This window comes from Grus americana, chromosome 11, assembly GCF_028858705.1.
Source record: "Grus americana isolate bGruAme1 chromosome 11, bGruAme1.mat, whole genome shotgun sequence".
NCBI classification, from domain to species: Eukaryota; Metazoa; Chordata; class Aves; order Gruiformes; family Gruidae; genus Grus; species Grus americana.
Genome location: NC_072862.1, coordinates 10969738 through 10991673, shown reverse-complemented (window position 1 = coordinate 10991673; position 21936 = coordinate 10969738). Strand labels below are relative to the sequence as shown.

General features: G+C 57.7%; 2 protein-coding genes across 3 annotated transcripts in view; both read left to right on the top strand.

Annotated features, from left to right (window-relative positions):
- Positions 1 to 14243, top strand: part of MTMR14 (myotubularin related protein 14) — a 33405-nt gene extending 19162 nt beyond the window's left edge. The window contains exons 17-19 of one of the 2 annotated variants that reach the window (XM_054838741.1): positions 2304 to 2480; positions 10411 to 10566; positions 13869 to 14243. In XM_054838741.1, coding sequence (XP_054694716.1) covers positions 2304 to 2480; positions 10411 to 10566; positions 13869 to 14052 — 517 coding nt within the window. In that variant the 3' untranslated portion in view covers positions 14053 to 14243. The remainder of the gene's footprint in view (positions 1 to 2303; positions 2481 to 10410; positions 10567 to 13868) is intronic. The other variant, XM_054838743.1, reaches the window with a different exon arrangement.
- A 451-nt stretch (positions 14244 to 14694) lies between these two features.
- CPNE9 (copine family member 9) lies at positions 14695 to 21929 on the top strand. The gene is made up of 20 exons (XM_054838491.1): positions 14695 to 14798; positions 16436 to 16476; positions 16577 to 16623; positions 16894 to 16997; positions 17223 to 17262; positions 17858 to 17934; positions 18147 to 18210; positions 18314 to 18417; positions 18497 to 18601; positions 18979 to 19020; positions 19130 to 19205; positions 19282 to 19335; positions 19442 to 19503; positions 19798 to 19844; positions 19933 to 20114; positions 20282 to 20409; positions 20528 to 20630; positions 20708 to 20765; positions 20864 to 20937; positions 21042 to 21929. Exons 1-20 carry the CDS (start codon positions 14722 to 14724, stop codon positions 21192 to 21194), a joined length of 1638 nt encoding a protein of 545 aa, XP_054694466.1. The 5' UTR covers positions 14695 to 14721; the 3' UTR covers positions 21195 to 21929.
- The last annotated feature ends 7 nt before the right edge of the window (positions 21930 to 21936 follow it).

Below are 21936 nucleotides of genomic sequence, written 5' to 3'. Positions count from 1 at the left end.
TATAAAAGAGATTATATAGGGGAGTGTTTGCAGTTAGTGGTCTTTGGGCTGTGTGGCCAAGAATCCCATCTAAACTTTAGCTCCTCTAACAGCACGAAGTGTGTGAGTTGAAAGCAGGTTGCTGCCTGCAGTGCTGCTTAGAGATACTTCTGGGGGAGAATATGAAATTCTCAGTGCTCCCTATTGATAGAGGGTCACGTAGGACTTGCCTGGGGATGCAGGTGGCTCTCTGGAAGCAGGGACTGGGGAAGGTGTCTGGCAACTCTGCTGCTCTGGCAGAGGTGTTGTGCTTGCTTGTGGAGCTTCTGGCGCTGTTTGGGGATTTCAGAACCTTGCTGTAGGGTTGCCCCTCTCAGTTTAATTTTTCTCTCCTTTCCCTCAGCACATGTGGAGATGCTATTTTATATTGCAATTATTTTAAATTAAATCTGGGTTGTGCTGGAGGCAGTTGGAAGTCCTCTGGGACTGAGCCTGCAGCCATGCTAGTGGCAGCAGCCTTTCTAAAGCACGTAGAGAGTCAATTTATAAAATGCTGAAGAGAAGAGAGAATCTTCCTGCAGAATCACAAAATGGAGATGGTGAGTCCTAAACTGTGTTTGTCAGGTGAGCAGCACAGAGTCCTCTTCAACACACAGAGCCTACCTATCCGCAGCAAAGTGACCACAGCAAATAGAGAACAACTTTCCACTTGCCTGGCTGTGGAGTAGTAAACTGGAAGTATTTATGTTGCTCTGAGTGCTCAGGACATACAGACTAGATCCTGTCAGCACAAAACCTACACATGATTTTCACGAGATGTGAAGTGGCCAGAGCATGCTGGAAGAGATCTGCTGCACTTGTGACTACTGGGGCTTGATTTTGTGAGGTGTTTTCTAATTCTGGTTTGCTTTCATTCCTGTCAGAGACATCAGGCTGTGTTGGTTAGCTGCTGCTACCACGGTGATGGTTCAGGCCCATGCTGAGAGGAAGAGAACCCTGTGAGCCTTGCCATGAGTGCTTAGTGAGGGGACTGAGCATGAGTGTCTTGCTGCAGGCTGTTGTGGCTGTGTAGTCTGGAGAACAGGCAGAGCTTGCTCCCAGCTGGGTGAGCTGGACTGTGCATAGCGTGAGGAGGGGATGTGTTTCATTGTGTTTGTCCTGAAAACAGGTGGCCTCGAGGTCTCCTTGCAGGGAGAGGCATTTGTTTTTCAGCTGTACAAGCCTGTCTCTGCAGGCTGTGCTTGGAGATTTTGGCAGCTATGATAACATGAGATGAATAATGTTTGAGAGAGGCTGTGGTGTGATGTTTGAGGGTGGACACGCTTCAAGAAGTGAAGAGAGGATATCGTGCTTCCCACTGTACAAAGAGCCTGTCTTTAGCTGCACTTGCTGACAGTGCTCGAGATCTCAGTCAAAGCTGAGGTGCCCTCCCAGATTCCAGGAAGAACAGCATCTTTTCTCCTTGAGTTTGTTTGCTTTAGACTTTTCCTTGTGTACATAGGGAGGTCTTTGTCCAATTCACTGTGGATCTGGATGGGGAAAAATTCTTGAGACTCTTCCAGAACAAAAAAAACTGATGTAAGAAAGAAAATCTTCTGAATGAGGAGCAGCAGTGGCATCAGTTAGTCCCAAATATGTGTGCTTGTTTGGCATGTAGCGGGATGGTACTGTGAGCTAAGGCCTGATGCAGCAATGGACAGTGAATCATGCCCAAGTCTGAATGTGCTGGCTAGAAGAGAAGCCAGAGCAGTTCTGGGCTGTCAGCACAGACAGGGAGAAGGTTGAAACGCGCCTACATCTGGAGTGACTGTCAGCTCTGAGCACACGGTCAGAAGTGTGGTCGGTGGTGCCTGAAGGGAATCACTAAAAGGGAAAATAGCACTGGCATTGTGTCCCTGTCACCCTCATCAGCATGCACAAACACCCACCTGGGCTGAGCTCCTAGGCTGATACACTCTGTAGAGTTTAGAACAGATTGAAATGGTCTTTCCCTGCTGGGAGGCCCCTTGCTTGAGACATTTTTACAACTAGACTAAACAAAGCAATCGCTGTATGTGTGTGGGCTGATGTATTCTCCCATCTCTGATTTCCAGGTCATGTGGATGGTGATCTATGGAAGAATGGGCTAAGATGGGTTGAGCTCAGTGTACCCCTGTCACTGAGCAGTTACCTGTGATTCATGGTTCCTTGGGAGGGAGGAGGGCAGGTTCAGTGGGAACAAGAGCTTGTAGCTGCTGGGGTAAAATCCGGCATGTTGTGGAAAGGCTTCCTAATTGGAGTATGTGGGAAAACCAGCTTTCTCACCCAAGTCCTCCATCCCACAGGAGGAAGAGCTGTGCATCGTCACCACAAGCCGTGCTCTGGAGCAGGGCACAGCAGTCTGAAGACAGGCTGCCTTCCACAGGGATGGTCGAAGTCAAGTCCTCCAGCTCCTCCTCATCAACCCATTCTGATAACTTCCTGAGGATTGGAAGCAGCCCACTAGAAGTGCCCAGATCCAGGTGAGATGGGATGGAGTAGAGCATTTCTCAGCAAAACGAGTGTCTGGTAATGGGAGTGCAGGGCTGTGCTTGTGTGGCTCTGAGAACCTTAGAGCACGTGGGTTTGTACCTACAAACAGGCCTCCGGAGGCCCGTTCCTCTCTAGCCTCACCTTGTGTGAGATGCTGGCCATTAAACAGGAGCGAGGAACTGTGCCGATAACAGTTGAGTGTCTTCTATTCTGCCTGTCCTCAGCGCATGCCTCAACTCCACGAGCTCTGGCATCTCTGCATCCTGCATGCTTGGAGCTCGCAGCACTTTCTCAGTCAAATGCCTCCACAGGGGTTTGAAATGGCTGTGCTATGTGGGGGAGGAAGCCTTTCAAACCAAGCAGACTTCACTCTGCATCTGTCCTGTCCCCCTTTCTGCCTTCTGACCTTCCTGACACCGCAGGGTGGAAAAATTCTGGGTGCTGGTGGCAAGCAGAGGTGGAGTCTGCTGGGAGCAAGCTGCGAGTGCTGTGCTGGCACAAAGGATTTTGCCCAGAAGGCTCCGTGTTCCCGCTGGGCAACCAGGGAATGGGGACCCTGGGCCTGAGCCTAATCTCATGCCATAACAAAGGATATTCTGGCACCCTTCTGGAGTCTGATGCTGTGGTAGGGCAAAGCAGAGTGGTGAGCAAAGCTAGGGAAGAAAGACCAGAGCCTGTGGAGCAAACACCATGTGTTTAGGCCGACAGGGGATAAAGAGGCTCTTAGATAAGAGGTTGCTGTTAACAGCATCAAACGCTTGTGTAGTCTCTGCAGGTTTTCCGATGAGTCTTTTTCTAGTGATTCCCTTCAGAAACAGCCACCAGCCAAATTTTAGTACTCTCTCATCACATGGAAAATAAAATGACAAACAAGTAAAGCATTCAAAATTCATAAGACTTTCTTACCAAGTTTCTTGGTTCCAGAGAAAAATCACTGTCTGACAGTTTTCATAAATGATGGTAACCATTCTCCCCAAGGAAGGAGATCAATAGGATGGTTTTGAGTTGTTGCAGGGTCCACCTCTACATTTTTTGTAAGATGAAACAAATCTCCCAAGAAGAGAAGAAAATACTGGAGAGAAAACAGCTTGTCTTGAGGACTGCTTTTGTTCACGACGGTGGTGCCACAATTCCTGTGTGTGGTCTCACAGCATTCCCAAGACCTAACAGGCTGTTCAGCGCTGGGCTGGTAGTGAGCTTGCAGTGATGCTGTGGAAGAAGTGGTTTATAATGCTCCAGCCGGACTCCGCTCTGTGAGAGCGAAGAGGAGAAACAGAGTAGGCAGAAGGGCACGACGAGAAGGGGCTGAGCACACAGTCCCTGTGACTTGCGTTCCAGGGGCTCAGAGTTGGTAAAACCAGCAATTATCTTTCTTCTGGCTGTGTCTGGATGAGGTGTCTGTAAGCTTTTGGATGATTAGTGCAGAACCAGCACTCTCAGGGCTTGAGACAGCAGGCAAGTGTGGTGGGGAAGCTTGTTACTTCCAGGCCAGAGTCCCTGGGGATAGCTTTTGCCTATGCCCAATAAATATTCCTGAGAAGGAGTTGCAGTATTCTGTCATAGTGAGAGGTAAACATTCTGTGAATTCCACTATAAATATTTTTCTGACCTTTCTACCATGGCACAAAGCCTTTGTAACCCTTCAGCACAGCAAGGTTGCACCAGTCCACTCCTAATCACTGTTAACTTCTGTGAACAAGGTAGTGTGAAGGGCTGGGCTAGAAAAAAATACGTGACAGGGGAATAGGGGATAAAAAGGGAGCAAACCCCTTGCACTGCCTGGAACCAAGGGGACAGGAGAAGAGGATCAGTTGTGAAGCCAAAGCGGTGAAATCAGCTGCACGCAAAGATGGTTAGCCTGCTACACTCGTGCTGGGTGGAGACTGTATACCTGTATGCGCTGCTGTCACCTGGGTTTGTCCTGCTCCTCTTGGTGTGCAGGCTGGAGGAAATGAGCCTAGAGACCCTGCAGGGAGTGGGTGGAATTGTCAAGGCAATGTCTGAACTGAGCTTCTCTTTCAAACCAAGTCTTCTGGCACATTCGTGCTCCTTTTCTCCTAGTCCATTGCCAGATCAGCCAGACCGTGCCCTGCCTGCCTTCCCTGGGTAACGCTGCTAGCAGCCCTGCTAGCTAAGGGCTTGAGCAATGCATTACCTTGTGAGACGCTGCCATGGCTTGTACTTTTTGGGGCCTGAACGTGATAAGTTTTGTCTAGAGAGAGGGGTTGTGTCGCTCCACTTGGCTCTGGTCTCCCTGCTTTGACTATGTTAATCTGAATTTGTCTATTGAGCTCCATGCAGGTAATGGATAACACAGTACCTTCAACCACCATTTCCCATCCTGAAGGAAAGGATGAGTCCCATTTTGGGTGGAGAAGGAATGTATCTGTGATGGAAGGAAGAGGTAAATTCTGTCCCTTCACCCCCTGAAAAATGGTGGGAGTAGGATGGAAAGGCTGGAGCACAGGGACTGATCGGGGTGCCCAAAATACCTTTATCTCCACAGTGCTGCTGGCAGGTTAACACCCAAGGCTCTTAAGATGAAGAAACTACTGTACTTGACTTCCTGATCCTCTGGTTGTGTGGCCATAGCAACAAAACACTTAACCACTGCAGCAGCAGTTGAGGAAAAATGGTTGCTTGTAAAATGCCAGCAGGCACCCTTCAGGTAGTTGAGGTAAACAGCCCAGTCTGGATGCTGGCAGGCAGGGGAGCTCCAGAGGGAATGGGAAGGCAAGCTGGCAGAGAGAGATGAGCAGGGCCTGGGAGGGGACCTGGAGTGTCCTAAAGGAAGGAGTCAGCTGGTGGGAGCCAAGCCCCTCTCTTGGCAGGGCCATGTCAGCTGTCTGCTGTTGCCATCGCCTCGCCAGCCCGTCTTCCGAGTCCTGCTCTGATCCAGAGGTCCTGGGTACCCGTAAATCCTGGGATGGTTCTTGTTAGGCAAAGCAGTACAAAGGCAAATTCCTAGCAGTCTTTCTAGCTTATGGTAAGATCACATCTGCTGAGGGCAAACATGCATGAAGATACTGCATAGATTATTTGCAGAGTAGGACAAGGCGCTGCTTGTTCTACAAACTGAGAGCTCTGAGTATGGCAGGTAGTGTGCATTGAATCAAACTCCCTGCGTGTGAGTGGGTAGCGGCTTGCAAATCATGTCCTGTGTTTGCATTTGACACTAATAGTCTAAGCATCCCATGACGCTGCAGAAAACCCCTGTATCTGTGTCAGGGATTTAGCGTGTGTGCACATAGCACTAATGTGGATTAGCAGCTGGATAATCTTTGATTGAATGTGCTTTTGCTAAGTCAATTAAACAAAACCCAAAGTACTGTGATCTGAAGAGTCGAGAGCTGCAGGACTTAAATCGTGGAGGATCTGCTTTGGTCAACAGGCACAGAGAACTCCCTTACTTAAAGGGCTGCAGACGGTTCAGCCGTGGGTCTGGAGGGACTGCAGAGAGAGCAGAGAAGCTGCTGTCCCTTGGCTCTGAGTGTTTTGTTGATAGTGATAAGACTGCATGCGCACCGTGTGTCTTGCTCCTTTCAGCCACCTGGCTTGGAACCTGCATCTGTGATGTGACAACTTGGGATAGCAACCGCAGCAGGACAGGAATTGTTTACAGGAACATTTTCTGGAATTATTGCACGACTATGCCACAAAATGGGCTTGACGTCTGACACATGACTGTGCTGTAATCAAAAGCGGTTGTGCTCACAGAGGACTGGCTGCTCAGGCTGTTATGGCACTGACACAGCCTGTAGATAGCTGCCTGGGATTCAGCCAGGGCTCAGTACAACTCTCTGCCAAGTACTCCTTGCCAACATTTCCCACGCAAAGGTGGGAAGGACTGCCCTTTGCTCCAGGTTGCCACAGTCTGCCTGTGCTTACAGTACCTACTTAATGCTTCAATTTGAGGCACAGAGCATATGCTGGCAAATGAGCTGCTTCCCAAAGTCCTAGGTGTGTAGAAATATGGCAGGTGAGCGGGGGCCGCGCAGGGCAGGATGAGAGCCTCGCTGTTGGCATTTGGCACTCGGCACTCGTCTCAGTTACGTGTTAAGAAAGGGAAGGATCCCTGACTGTTGCTCTGCCTCCGGTATTGGCTCTTCTCTAGTAGGTGAGTGTCCATGTGCTCTGAAATACTCTTGTCTTGTGCAGCATGTTGCATGGGAAGCACTGACCTAATTAAAAGGAACTGTTCCAGGCTAGGAGTTGCCAGTTTATGGCCTGCTAGAGGTCCTTCTTTGTGTGAAGGAACAGCTTGCAGCTCATCTCTGTTTTGCTAATCTAATTTTGTTAATCTTGCACTTTTGAGGGAGTTTCTTCCCACTCGTGGACCTGAAGAGGTGGGTGTGTGAAGCTCACTTTCATTCTCTTTCTGTCTGCCATTAGATGTCTGTGGCAGAGACAGCAACTTGAAGACTTGCTGTATCTCATCTCCCCTAACCATGTCAGCTTTGCTGTAGTCATCCGGCTGCTTCCCAAGACCCTCTGCGCTGCCCTTGCAGTTAGCCAGCCTCTGGCATGGCTGCAATGTGGTGTTCTTACAGGCTTGGGGACTGGTCCTGGTGTCCCAGCAGCCCCAACTCGCTCTGGGGGCCTCACTGAAGCCCTTTTTTGGGCCTCTGCAGCAAGACTTTACCAGGAGCCTTCAGGAGCAGAAATAACAGGAAGACTTTCGCCTCTGGCATTGACTGGATTGCACTGGGATACAGTCACCCTAGAGATCTGGTCTTGGTCTCAAGCCAAGCTCAGCTTTTAAGAAGCTCTGCTGCCCTTGCAGTGCCAACACAAGATTTCCCATGCCATGCCTTCCGTGCCTGTCTTGCCCAGCCTTGGCCCCTGCTGTCTCTTAAGGCTGTTCAAGATGCCTGTTGGTTGTGACACTTCCTCCTTTGAGAAGGCGTTGGGGATAGAGGGGAAAGTCTGTCACAGTGTCTCAGTTCTGCAGGCTGGGCTCAGATATCTAAGCCAGGAGAGAGAGATGACCTGGACTTGTTGCAGAGTCAATCAGTTTATTCAATTAATCGACGAGTGTTTATTCTGCTGCCTGGAGGTGAGAGACAGAATTGGCTGCCTTGAACTCCTAGACTCCTGTGCTATTAGGTTAGATATAACTTGACTAATTCCCAGCTGCCTGGAGCAGCCTGAAAGCAAGGAGTGGTGTGGCAGTGCCTGCCATGTGGCAGTTCAGCACTGACGGACCCAGTCATGGAATCTCTGGGGTCTGTGCTTTGGGATCAGGTTCCACATTGTCGCAGGTGGATTAAAGACAAGAGACAGGGAGCCTGGGAGTGCAGAGCCAGGCAGAGCCGTGTGTCCTACACACCTGCCCTTCTCTGCGGCGTGGCCAGTGCTGAGAAGGAATTGACCTGTTTGCGTGATGTTTCAGCATTGCCAAGTTTGCATGGCTGCTTGACAGGGTCAGGGACCTCAGAATGGGTTAGAGAGCCACCGAGAGTCAGTCTTGCAGGAGGTACATGATCAGCCTATCCAAGAAAGAATTCGAGAAGCTACTTGATCCACCTCCACGAGGTGGTGTAAGACCAGTCTAATCTTAGCTGACAACCATGGAAGGTGACTGGCAGCTGGAAGCTGAGGCCACACACGCAACACAGGAAGCAATTTTCTGCTCACCTTCTTTAGCACAGACTCATCTGACCAGAGTGGTTGATGGTGCTGGACAGAGGGATGTTTTTACTGTCCCTGGTGCCCTGGATCCTGTCTTGTTCCTTCACTGGCCATGTGGGCAGAGTCTTCCAGGCAGGCTCCTGATACTACACTCTCCTTTTGCGAGAACTGCAGAGCTCTGTTCAGTTCTCTTCCCCTGGAGATCCTGCCATAGCCCAAGCCCTCCTCTCCCATCCAGACTTGCCTTCTTCAGAACCTTTGTTTATGCCTGGTCCCAAACCTATCCTCTGTTCCACAACTCATTACTTTTTCCTGGCAGCAATGATGTCGCTGTCTACTTTCCCTCTGCCAAAGCCCTCTGTAGACTTCTTCCCTGCTTTAGCTCAAATTCTTGTCACTGCGTGTGACACTCCCATTTTTCCTGTCTGGCTGTGCTGTACTCTCAGGGAGGTGACACCCTCCTCTTCCCTCTGCACTGAAGCAGTGTTCCTCTGTGCTTCTCATATGCTTCTCCCTGGCTTCCTGCACTGTCCCCACTGTGCTTCCAGCATGGCACCATGCTCTGGGCCCAAACGCTCTGCCTGCTCTCCTTCACACTGACTTCCTCGGTGTTATGTTCCAAAGGCAGGGAGAGAGGTAGATGTCACTGAAGAGCTGCTCCCTTTATGAATTCCTTGCATCCCAGGGAAGGTTATCCCTGTCTGATCTCCAAAAGGTCTTTCTAAGAGTACATGCTGCAGGTCTGCTTTCAGTGGCATGCCCTCGTTCTGACCGCAGAATTGCATGCTCTAGGAAAAACACTTTTTTTGCAAGAAGGGGTTTTCCCAGTGCTTCATGCTTGCAGCACTTCCCTGAACCTCAGTTCATTAAGCAGCCAGAAAACAAGAGCTATACACAGCAGGTGAAGTTCTGCTTTTCCCGTTAACTGCTGTGATGTCCTTCCAGAGCCTGAACTTCCAGACAGTGGTGTTACCCCCAAACTGCAGCTGCGGGAGCATCAGCACTGTGATGGGAAGCTTACATGCAAGGAGCTGTGCGCCTTCCCCTTCTCTGCTTGTGCAGCCAGCTCAGGACTGCATTTCAGACTTCTCCAACTTGGCCGTATTGATCAGGCTAGTTAAATGGCAGGCTTGGAATTAGATCGAGATTGCACATAGGTTTCCTGCTGTGCATCTCTCTTCCAGTCTCGCTGAGGTCCTTCTTGCTGTGGGAGATCCTGTCTTTCTAGCTGTTCTCCTGGTCTCTTGGGAAGCAGCTGCAGTGCGCCACTGCTATTCTTAGCTGTGAAGACAGCGTGCAAGTACCTGGCCCGGCAGAGCTGGAGCTGGTGCACTGCTATCTGCCCAGCAGATCTCAGATAAATTATCCAGAAGATCTTGGTAGTGTGTAATTGAGTAGCTCTGCCACAGGCTGTGCTTCCAGCTATGTACACTCTGCTGTGCAGCGGGGCACAGTAATTGCTTGTTCCCTGGAAGCCAAGAGCTCTGGGTTTGTCTCAAGTGATTGTGCCCTCTTTGAGATTTCGGAGGGACTCCTCAGATTCACTTGTCAGATTTCATGCTTCCTCCCTTCCTGGTGGGAGGCGGCATGCATCAAACAATTATCCTCCCTTGGCTATTTTTCCTGTCTTAAAGATGTTTTGCCACCTGGCTTCTGGTGCAGTCCATCCTTCAAACATAGGGATGAAAAGATCTTCAGATGCTGGGGGGGGGAGGGTGGGTGCCCTGGGGATGTCTTGAGCAGTGACCGTCTCTGTTCAGATCTGGTGTTAATGCCTCAGGAGTGATCTGCTTTCTAACGGCTGCCGGACCAGGATTCTCTAAGTCTTCCTCAGCACTAACCAAGTTACAACCTTGATTCTCTGTCAGGCCTTGCTGCTGCCCTGGGCTGTGCTAACAGCTACAACAAGCAACAGGGGGATGCCCCTTGTACAGCACGGCATCCACATCTGTGAGGATTCGGGGCAAGACGTGCTGTTGCATCTCGCTAACGGGTTTCGCAGTTCTGCATGGCCATCTGCTTCTTCCTGGCTCTGTCCTGTCCGGCTCCCGGTGCGCTCCTGCTGCTTTGTCAGCCCCAGGCGGCTTGGCTCTCCCCTCGCTTTCAAAGGAAAGGCTTGGCCTGGGGCCCAGACGGAGCTGCATGTTGCACCCTGGTCCCCGAGTGTCAAAGCTGCTGGCACAGGCGCCGCTGGCCGTCAGCCCAGCGGGTCCCTGGCACCGGTGTTAGTGGAAGCATGTGGCTGAATGACCTGACTGATCGCGCCGTCTCCCTCTCTCTCTGCCCCAGATCGGCGGACCATTCTCTGCCCGGATCTTCCGTTTCCACAGACTTTGGCAGCTGGCAGATGGTGACAGGGTGTGGCAGTATTCGGGAGCAGGCAATCCTGAGCGCAGACGCCTCTCTCCCTTGCAGCTTCCCGGATGAGTTCCCTAGCACTTGCCTGTAAGTGTCTCACACGCAGGATCTCTCCTCGGGTCTCTTGGCTGGCTGTGAGTGCTGGAACTTTATCACCCTGGCGCTTCTGAAAAAGCCTGGGAGCCCATAACAAGCTGTCCCCTCTTCCCTTCTTTGATGCTTTCCATCCAGATAGTCAGTCACTGAGTGCTCTTTGTGTATGCTGAGCTCAGAAAGAAACCAGCATCCTCTCTGCCTAACAACAGGGGCACTTTGCTTTCTGTAGGAAGAAGAGGCTTTTCTCTCTTCCCTGAAGACACTGAATTTGGGCATAATTGAGTGCATTTGAGGATGCGTGCTTGTCAGGACAGGACTGGTAACCCAGATTTTCTTGCTTTTAGATCTTGCTCATCTCTCTCTCCCTGCTGAGGTCAGATCCTTGCTGCAATAAGAGAGGGTTTTTCCTTCTGTCACCCCGATTTTTGTCTGACCGCACGCAGCATCATTTGCAGGTGCTGTGCCTGGCCAGTGCAGAGCAGCAGAGATCCTGTGTCCTGTCGCATCCTGCCATGCAGCATGGCTGGGAGGCAAATGTTCCTCCCCAAATAGAAAGCCACCTCTGTGGAAGCTTGAAAGACAGGAGATGCGCTTTAATTGCTGTTAGAGGAGAACCTTGGCTTGTGCCTTCAGGCTGCAAACTCTCAATCTAGAAACTGAAATGGCAGATCAGGGCTGCTCTAGCTCGCTGTGCTAGAGTTGTGCTGCCAAACGCTTGCGGTTCCTTATCAAGGTCTGAGTATGTGCTTTGGAGGCAGAGGGCAAGTGTCGTGAAAACCAATGTCTCCTGTGAGACAGGCTAGCTGCCCTGGCTCGTCTTCTCCTGTGGCTGTGTGCTGTGCGGCTGAGCAGAGCAGCTGCTCCCCAGTTATGATTAAGCTACAAGACCCATGCATTGGCAGATCGAAGAATTGCGAGGGATGTCGGACATGGCCTGGCTGAGATTTGCTCTCCTCCTTTTATGAGGACACGCTGTGCTGCTTCTGTAGTTGTTCAGAGATTGTTGAAGGAGTAGAAGGGACTGAAGGATGGGTGGCTGACGTTGCAACTGCTTTGCTGTGCCCTGAACCTGGCTGTGCTTGGCAGCTACTGATCACCAGCAATTTGTTGCTGCCCTTCTTGGAGTTGGATCTAACGTCAGAATAGGGAATTCAGTAGAGAGAAATGTGATTTGAAGTTGAGTTCAGAATCTGCCTGTGCTGAGACTGTAGGCTCACGTGGTTTGGAGTCCGGCTGCTTGGGACTTTAGTGGGGTTCAAAGGGAGGGGAACAGCGGTGGTGCTTCTCCCTCAGGTGTGCAGCAGATGCTACGAGTGCTTTGCCCTGCTCAGCTCTTCACTGCTTGGGGGCTGGGGACCACTCAACTGTGGGTGCGGGGACCAGGTGTTGTTTGAAAGGGATGAAGAGTTCCCAAGGATGTTGTGTTGAGGTTCACCTAGGGTTTCCACTCTTTGCTCTGCATCAGCTCTGTTTGCTCAGGAGCCCATTGTGGTTTTATCCCAGTTTTTCACAGCACAATACAAGTTTTTGGAAAAATTAAATTCCATTTAAGTTCCCACTTTACATCTCAGCTGGCAGCAGCTCGATGAAGGTACGCTTTTCACAGCCTACTTCTTGTGCTTGTGTGGGGCTTGTCAGGGCTTACTTCGAGCTGGGGCTTTGACAGCCTCCTCTCATCCTGCACCCCAAGCTGCAGACAAGCGGGCAGGCTGTAGGAAGTGTAGTGGGGCAGAGCGCCATGGATTTTGGCACGGAAGCGCGACCTGCCTCCCTGGTTGAACTGCTCAGAGTGAAATTGTGCAGCCAGTCTGCAGGGCTCAGTGTTGGGCAGTGGCTACCTGCTTGACCCTGCGCCTTGGAGTGTCTCACACCATGAAAGAAACCTAAAAATCTGAATATCTAAATACAAAATCTACCCTGTAAAGAGGTGCGAGAGCCAGAAGACGCGGGACCTAACTGCTGCACGCCCTCGCTTACCTCTGCATGTGACATTTAAGATCACTGTACTCGGGTGCAAGTAAGTCTTGCTTTCATGTAGCTTATTTTTAATGCTAGCAGGTTTGCGAGTTCCACGTCCTAATTAGGTTGCCAAAAAAGCATCTTTCTAATGTGTTTAGATATGTTGCCTTTTTCCTTTGCCCTCTGGCTTCTCTTTATTATCAGACACTGTAAACAGCGGCCTGGTTGGCTGCCTCGGCATCGCTTGCTGTTTATAGGCCTCCCACCATATCCTCTTGCTGCTGTTTCCGGACCGAAGCTGTTGGCTGTGGGTGGTTAACACTTCCATTCAAATGAGCTGTGCCAATTTATAGCCAGCCCAGGCGCTGGAGAGATTAAAGAGAATTTTTTATGGAGAAGGTTCGCACTGTGCCCTTGGAGTGACCTTTGAGGAATGTCTTATTCTCTCTGGGAACCACTGGCACATCGCAGAAGCATGCAGCAAGGACCGTTTCAGGCCGGAGCACTTGGAACAGCTGCCTCTGAACCCTAGTCTTGCTTTCCCCTGCTCCCTCAGCTGAAATATAGCCTTCCCTCCTCTCTCTTCCCCCCCGCCCCCCCAGCCCCTAACCAGGTGCGTGGATCAGCCAGAGAGGAGAGCAGGTCCCAGGGGAAGCCATGCCCTACTCTGCACACAGCCCTCCTGCTTGCAGAGAGCAGCCGTGCTGGGGAGCAGAAATAAAACGCTGCTCAGCTCTCTTCTTTCCATGGCTGGAGCACTCCTTGGGGCTTTTGTCACCTTGTCTGCCCCCTCTCATTCCCCCTTCCCCAAAGCTGTCTGTGCTGGCATAAGCGCGAGAGGCTGGGGCCAGTGAAAGCGAGGGACGGTTGCAAATAAGGTGGAAGCAACTGTCCAGGCATGGCACATGTGGCCAGGCTCCATCTGGGAATGCTGTGCAAGGAAGGGAGGGAGCTGGCACAGGGGCTGACGTCAGCCAGCGCCCGCTTGGTGAAAGCAGCACTTTCTGTATGAACTGTGGCCTCATAAGCACCGTGGTGGTGGGAGAAACTGGGGGGGGGGGGTGGTGGTGGTGGTGGTGGAGGAGGAGACCGAGGGGAGATCAGGAGCCTGGGGCTGCAAGAGGCTCTATGGGAGAGTGTTGGGTTGGGCTGGGCAAGGAGGCAGCCGTACCAGCTGCTGTAGTTGGAGCTTTTTGGGGCCGGCACTGCCTCAGCCACTGGAGCCAGCTGAGCACCCCAGCCGTGCTGCCAGCCTCCTGCCCCACATCAGGAACAAGAGCAGGGATGGGGAGTGGGGTGGCCGCGGTTGCTGACCTCCCCCTTCTCTCTCCTAGGCTGGTGTCGGCGAGCGACCGCGAGTCCCGGCTGGAAGAAGTGCGTTCTGCCTTTCTGGCCAGCTACAGCCGGACCATCGGCCTGAAGGCTGTGCCCCCCAGCCCCTCGGGGGCCATCGGCGGCCTCCTCGAGCAGTTCGTGCGGGGCGTGGGACTGAGAGGCAGCAGCAGCAGCACGCTCTGAGCGTGGCGTTGCTGGGCTGCTGGCTGGAGAACCGGGACCCGGCAGGTCCCCCTGGCCGAGCCGGGAGCCTTTTCCTGGGGTGGGCACTGCAGCACCCACCCGGCCCGCTGCCGGCCACCCCTGCCTGGGGCTGGGGGAGCGTGGGGGGCTCTGACGAGTCTCTGCAGTAAAGACACCCGAGCTGTGCCCTCTCCTGTCTCCTGTCTGGGCTGCGGGTGGGGGTAGGCGGGCGGCAGGGCTGAGCCGGGGGCGGCGGGAGCTGCTCTGCCGGGGGCGCCGCTCGCTATAAATAGCCCGGCCCACGCTCCGGGAGCGGTGGCACCGAAATAGCACCGAGCCGGGACCGGGAGGGAGCCCCCGGCGGGGCGGGAGTCGGGGCTGAGCCTTTGCCGCACCGGGCTGGGGAGTGGAGCTGAGTCGTCAGCCCCGGACGGGAGGTCCCGGTGGGGCTGAGCCGGGGCTGAGCCCCCGCCGGCGCCCCCCCCCCCCGGGGCCGAGCCGTCGCGCGTCCGGCCAGTCCCCGTTACCGAGCCCCCCGGTGCCCGGGGCGGCGCTGCCGGCGGGGCCGGGGCCGCCGTGCCCGTGCCCGTGCCGTGCCCGCCCCCGGGCGCGCCCGCCTCGGCGGCGCGGGAGGAGGCGGCGCGGAGCAGCGGCGGCGCCCGGGCGGGGATGGCGTCTCCGGGAGCGCTGGAGCCGGCGGCCGGCAGCGTGCCGGGCACCAAGGTGGAGCTCACCGTGTCCTGCCGGTGAGCCGGGAGCGGGGCGAGGGAGCGGGCGGGGACCGGCGCCCGGACACGGGTGGGTGCGAAACGCGCGGGGATGCGCCGCCCGTGTCCCGCAGCAACCGCTGCCCGCCGGTCAGCCCCCGGCCCCGGGGGGAGGGTCCCCCTCGCTTCCCCCTCGCTTCCCCCTCGCTTCCCCCTCGCTTCCCCCTCGCTTCCCCCTCGCTTCCCCCTCGCTTCCCCGGGTACCGCTCGGTGCCACGGGTGTGTGCCCAACGCCCTTCTGTCCGGCTGCCACCCGTGGAGAGAGGTCCCGTCCCCTCCGCGGGATCCCGGGGGATGCTGGCACCGGGCACGGCTCCGCGGCACGGCTACTTGGAGGGACCGTTCCCCAGGGCTGGGGTGCGGGACGGCCCCGCTCGGGGAGATGCTGGCGGGACGCAGGGTGTCGGTACCGGCTGCAGGCAGGCTGCCCGGCTCTGCCCGGCTCCGCGAGCCCCGGGCAAGGCAGCAGGGCCGGGAGGGAGTCAGCGTTGGCCCATGACGGGACGGGGGCTGCGGGAGAGGGGCTGCTCGGTGCCTCCGGCTCCTGGTGGGGTCCGCGGGGCAAACGGCGGCTGCTGAGCCAGCCTGTCGGTGGCTAAATATAGCCCGGCCGAGGCACCGCTGCCCTCCTTCCCGCGGCCGGGGGGTCCTGCCCGCAGGGACCGGCCTCCTGGGCAGCAGCGTCCCCTGTGCCGGGGGGTCAGGGAGGGCCTGCGGCCGGCCCCGCAAAGCCCCCTGCCCGGCCGGGCAGCTCTGGCGTGGCCCCGAGCTTTGTAAACACCGGCCTGGGCCAGGGGCTGCTGTGCCCCCTCCCTGCGGCTGAGCCCCTGCCCTCCCTGCCAGTCTCTCTGGGCAGCGGGCAGAGGGGCTGCGGGGCCGTGGGGTCCAGCATCTCTGGGCGGGGGCCAGGGTTCGCTCCTGGAGGTGCAGGCAGGCTTTGCCTTCGCAGCCCCCCAAGAGCTCAGCCCCATCCAGGGCTGCTGGGGAGGCCCTAGGGGTCTGTCCTCTGCACCCCCAGCCCTGTGTGCTGGGGCCAGGGAAGCTGGCTGAGCCCCACAGCCCCCGGCCGTACCCCAGACCACCCTGTGCAGCCGCCCCAGGGTGCGGGAAGGATCCCAGCAGAGCCAGTTGCAGCCCCCGGCATTTCCCGGTGTCACACCGCGCAAAGGGTGAGGATCAATCGCTCTGCTGGTGGCTGTGTCAGGGGCACGGAGCTGGTCCCTACCGGCTGCCCAGCCCCTGCTCTCACTGTCGCCTTTCTTCTCACTTCTGTGCCTCGCCATTAGCCACACTCCCGCTGCCGGGGTGCGGCGGGCACTCAGCCGGCGCCAGCAGCACGGGGAAAGGTTTCATCCTCTAAATGGGTTCCCTGTCATGTTCAATCATCGTCAGCGCTGGAGACGCTGGTCCCCGCTCGCCCCGCTGTCCCGCCAAACCTTGCGGTGGGAACCAGCACGTGCCCCCCAGGCTGCTGGAGCTCTGGGCCCTGGGTGCCGGTATGGCCTTGCCGTATGGTGCCGTCTGCCGTCCCCTGATCGGGGGGAGGATGCGGGGAGTCACCACAGACCCAGGTGGGTGGCACCCAGGGTGGCTCATGCCTGGCTCTGTTCCCCCAGGAACCTGCTGGACATGGACACCTTCTCCAAATCTGACCCAGGTGGGTGGTGGGACCGGGCAGGGGCATGGCACGGCATGGGCACGGCAGGGCACGGGCACAGACACAGCACAGCAGCGCAGCTCTGCTCCTCTCTCCACAGTGGTAGTCCTCTTCGTGCAGGGCTCGGGGAGCAGTGAGTGGAAGGAGGTGAGCACGGCCCCTCTCACCAGGTCCCTGGGGAGGCTCCCAGCCCCATGCTGGGGGTGCTGCTGCCCCCAGTGCCCCCATTCCTGGCTAATCCCCAGCTGGCTTAAATGGACCCATATGGCCACCTATGTCCACGCTAATGATCCCTCCACATCCACGCTAATGATCTGGCCCTGCCGGCAGTGCTAATCCCCCTGCCAGGATTAGTGCCGGTGCAGCTGCGATGGGGAGGGGTCCTGGGGGGGGCCGCCCTCACCCCTCTCCCCACAGTTCGGGCGCACCGAGGTGATCGACAACACCCTGAACCCCGACTTTGTCCGCAAGTTTGTCCTTGACTACTACTTCGAGGAGAAGCAAAACCTCCGCTTCGATGTGTGAGTAGGGCAGCCGAGGAAGGACTCGGCCCTGGCTTGGGGTGGAACAAAGCACCAAGTCAGTAATAAATAACCATAATAAATAAGGAGAGTAAATAAGGAGAATAAAAAATTATAATAAATAAGGATACGGTGGCAAAAAGCACAGATGGGTGGGGGAAGCGGGGCTGTGTGCCGGGCCACCCCCACGGGCACCAGCTCAGGGCTCTGCTCTCCCATCACCAGCTACAACGTGGACTCCAAGAGCTGCTCCATTTTAAAGCAGGTGAGCGCAGCCCGTGCCAGGGGACACATGGTGATGCCCCGGTGTGACACCGTGGGGGGGCACCCCAAGGCTGTGCCCCAGGCGGGTGCTGTCAGGGGGGGCAGGTGCCCCCAGCCTCGGGGGGCTCTAACCTGCTCTCCATCTCTCCGTGCCCCATGGGAACTGGCAGAAGGTAGGTGCCTGCCACGCACCAGCCCCTGCTCTGCCCTGAGAACCCAGCGCTCATGGGGGTGCCTGGTGGGGCAGAATGTGGCCAGGACACACCATGGGGGTAGCTTTTGGGGTGCAGAATGGGTGTAGGGAGGCCCAAGGGGTGCAGGATGGGTACAGGGCACATGGGGTGGCTCTGGGGGGGCACAGGGTAGGTCCAGGGCACATGGAGTGGGGACCTGGGGTGGTCCTGGGGGTGCAGGATGGGTCCTGGGCTGGGGGGTGGCTTTTGGGGCACAGGGTGGGTTTGCGACACTTGAGGTGGCCCCGAGGAAAGGTGGTGGCAGGTCCCATGGGTGCATTGGGAGGACGAAGGGTGGGTGTGGGTGGTGGGGGGCTGGGGCAGGAGCACCCGAGGGCTCACGGTGCTGTGCTCGGGGCGCAGGACTTCCTGGGGCAGGCATTTGTGGCACTGGGGGAAGTGATCGGGTCCCAGCGGGGCCGCCTGGAGAGAGCCCTCACGTGAGTCACACCCCGTGGGGGGGGAAGGGGGTCCCACACCATGTCCCCAGCCACCTGCCCCACGGGACACCCCTTCCCGCATGTCCCCCGCTGGGGACACCAGCCATGCTGCCAAGCACCAGCTATGGGGCACGAGCCCCAACCCCGACCCCACCTCCTGTCCCTGTCCTATCCTCCTTGTCCCCAAGCTGACCGGGTGCCTCTGGTCCCAGAGGGGTCCCGGGGAAGCGGTGTGGGACCATCCTGCTGCTGGCTGAGGAGCTGAGCAACTGCCGGGTGAGTGCCTGTGTCCCAGCAGTGGCGAGGTGCTGGCTGCGTGGCCCTCCTGGCGTGGGCCGGGGGCGAGGAGGCAGCCGGTGGTGACAGTCCCTGTACCCAGGACATCGTCACAATGCAGCTGTGTGCCAACAAGCTGGACAAGAAGGACTTCTTCGGAAAATCCGACCCCTTCCTCGTCTTCTACCGCAGTAATGAGGACGGCACGTGAGTGTGGGGCCCGGTGGGGTGGGCAGGGTGCCGGCGTTGCCGTATGGTGCACCCCGACCCTGCCCTGTCCCTGCAGCTTCACCATCTGCCATAAGACAGAGGTGGTGAAGAACACACTCAACCCGGTGTGGCAGCCCTTCACCATCCCCGTGCGCGCCCTCTGCAACGGCGACTACGACCGGTACGGGGACTGGGGCAGCGTGGCGGGGATGAGGTTGGGGTGGCCATGGGGCCAGAGCATCTGCTGTGCAGGATTGGCCCTGCAGTGGCAGGCAGCTCGGAATTGGGTCCTTATTGGGTTGGTTTTTTTTTTTTTCCTCTTTTGCAACCCAAATTACATAAAGGCATCCCCCTCCTTTCCAGGGCCCCCGCTGTGACCCAAATTTCCCGCTTCCCTCCCGGCAGAGGCGCGGGCTGGGCAGGTGGGGTGTCGGGGGCTGCAGGCAGGGTGCTCGCTGCGGGGTGGGCTGTGGGGCTGGGTGTCCCCAAACGAGGGGGGCCAGGGGTGGCCATGCCAGCCCAGCCGGCCACTCACCCTCTCTCTACCCTCACTTTCAGGACGGTGAAGATAGATGTGTACGACTGGGACCGGGATGGGAGGTGAGGCCATGCCCATGGGGTGGTGGGGGATGTTACGATGCCATCAGCACTTCCCCGGGTGCCCCTCACCGGGGTGTCTGGCCACGCCGACCCTGTGCTTCTCCTGCAGCCATGACTTCATCGGGGAGTTTGCCACCAGCTACCGGGAGCTCTCCCGAGCACAGAGCCAGTTCACGGTGTACGAGGTAGGGCTGGGGGGCCGGGGGGGGGGGGGGCCAGGGAGCACCCCACGCCGGGGCCAACCCACCCCTGTGCCCGCAGGTGCTGAACCCCAGGAAGAAATGCAAGAAGAAGAAATACGTGAACTCCGGCACCGTGAGTGGGGCTGGGTGCTCCTGGGGCTCTGCCTGGGGGGAGCAGGTCTGACCCCCCAGCTGCGCCTGCTGGGGGGGGGCCGGGTCTGACTTCCCCGTGCCTGCAGGTGACACTGCTCTCCTTCTCTGTCGAGTCCGAGTTTACCTTCGTTGACTACATCCGGGGCGGGTGAGTGGGGGGCCGGGTGCCCCCCGGCTCCCCGAGACCCCCCCCATGGGCAAGGGTCTCGGGGCGAGGACGGCAGTGACGGCGCAGGTGCAGCCTGGGGGTGACAAGGGGGCGGTGGGGCTGGGGAGAGGCTGCAGGATGGTGGCTCCAGGCTGTGGGGTGCTGGCTGGGGAAGGGGGGGCCAGGCCATGGGTCCCGGGGCGGGGGTGGAGGGAGGACATGCCACACCATGGGGCTGGAAGACAGTATCCCTGCGCCATGGGGCTGGCAGCCTCCCTCGCTCTCCTCTCTAAGGACGCAGCTGAATTTCACCGTCGCCATCGACTTCACGGCCTCCAACGGTGAGTGCAGCGGGTGCAAGGGGGGGTCCCTGTCGGCACGGCTGTGGGGCTGGCTGTGGGGCGGGTGCTGATGGGCGCTGTGCCGCAGGGATGCCGTCACAGCCCACCTCACTGCACTATGCGAGCCCCTACCAGCTGAGCGCCTACGCCCTGGCGCTCAAGGCGGTGGGGGAGATCATCCAGGACTATGACAGCGACAAGCTCTTCCCCGCCTACGGCTTCGGCGCCAAACTCCCACCCGATGGCAAGATCTCCCACCAGTTCCCCCTGGTGCGCCCTGGGGTGGGGGGGAACACCGGGGTGGGGGTGCCCACAGAAGTTTGGCAGTGAGGGGGAAGAAGCACCCGCCCTGGCTGCATCCTGCCCCGGCATCCTGCAGCCAGGGGGGGACACTGGGAGCCATGGTCCCCCGCCAAGCGCCCGTCCCCATCCTCCAGAACAACAACGCGGACAACCCCAGCTGTGCCGGCATCGAGGGTGTGCTGGAGTCCTACCTCCAGAGCCTGCGCACCGTCCAGCTCTACGGCCCCACTAACTTTGCCCCCGTGATCAACCAGGTGGCTGGGTGAGCGCTGGGGGACTCTGTCCCCTTTGCTGTCCCCAAATGCCATTGGTCCCACAGCAGGGCCAGCTGCCCCACACCGGTGAGGCTGCTGGGGGGACCCCATCCCTTGTCCCCATAGGGCAGCCGCCCAGGTGACTGATGGCTCGCAGTACCATGTCCTCCTCATCATCACCGACGGCGTCATCTCTGACATGCTGCAGACCAAGGAAGCCATCGTCACTGTGAGTGCACCTGCATCACCGTGAGTTCACCCCATGTCAGGTGCTGCCCTAGCTGCCACCCTACCTCTGCTCCACAGGCTTCTGCCTTGCCCATGTCCATCATCATCGTGGGAGTGGGTCCAGCTGAGTTTGAGGGTGAGTTGGGCCTTGGGGACACCAGGGAAAGGGTATGGAAACACCATCCCTGGTGGCCGCCCCACCGAGGTCCAATGACACCGGCTGTCACCCCTCAGCCATGGAGGAGCTGGACGGTGACGAGGTACGAGTGTCTTCCCGGGGACGCTATGCCGAGAGGGACATCGTACAGGTAACACCAGCATTGAGCCCAGTCCCACCATGGGTCAGCCCCTCGCTGACCCCCGCAGCCACAGGGTTGTTTCCAACCGGGCTGCAAACTTCTTTCCCTCAAAGTTTGTGCCGTTTCGGGATTACGTGGATGACTCAGGAAACCAGGTGCTGAGCATGGCCCGCCTGGCCAAGGACGTGCTGGCTGAGATCCCTGAGCAGCTGCTCTCCTACATGAAGACCCGTGACATCAAGCCTCGCCGGGCAGACCCCCAGTAGCTCCTCCGTGGGGCCGACCGGTGGGGCGAGGATGTGTCACCTTTCTTCTGCCGGTGGCCAGGGCTTAGCCATGGAGATGTGGCCCCCCCAAGGGTGATAACCGGCTGCTGCAGTCGGTGAACTGGGCTGGGACCCTCCTCTTCTGGCAGCGAGACCACGGGGCTGGACGTCCCCAGCTGCCCCCTCCTCCTGCCCGGCCGGCAGCGATGCTCTGGCACAGCGGGGACTGTCTGTCCTTTGGCCGCAGGCAGGGCCAGCGCCCGGGCACAGGCTGTTGGGGGGCCACGGCGTGTCCCCCCCAGGAGGGCAGCCGGGCTCCCTTGCCCGGGGAGGAGGCTGACCCTGGGGCTGGGTGCATGTCGGGGGTCCCAGCCCCACCAACTCCTTGGGGCAGCGGGCAACCCCCGCTCCTGCCTGCACCCCATTCCTGCCTGCACCCCGCTCCTGCCTGCATCCTGCCACTCGGCTGAGCGCCAGCACCCCCGTCCTCCGGCTCTGGTGCCACGGCGCTGTCCTGCCTGCCCCGCACCCTGCCCCGCACCCTGCCCCGCTGCCCTCAGCAGGGTCCTGGCCCCGCAGCCGGGGGTGCCGCAGGGCTGAGCCCCACAGCTATGGGGTGCTGCAGGGCCTGGCCCCACAGCCGGGGAGTGCCGCAGCCGGGGGGGTGCCGGGGCGGCTCGGCGGGAGGGCAGGCGGGGTCTGTACCGCGTTACCGACTGTAAATAAACTGCTCCAACCGGGC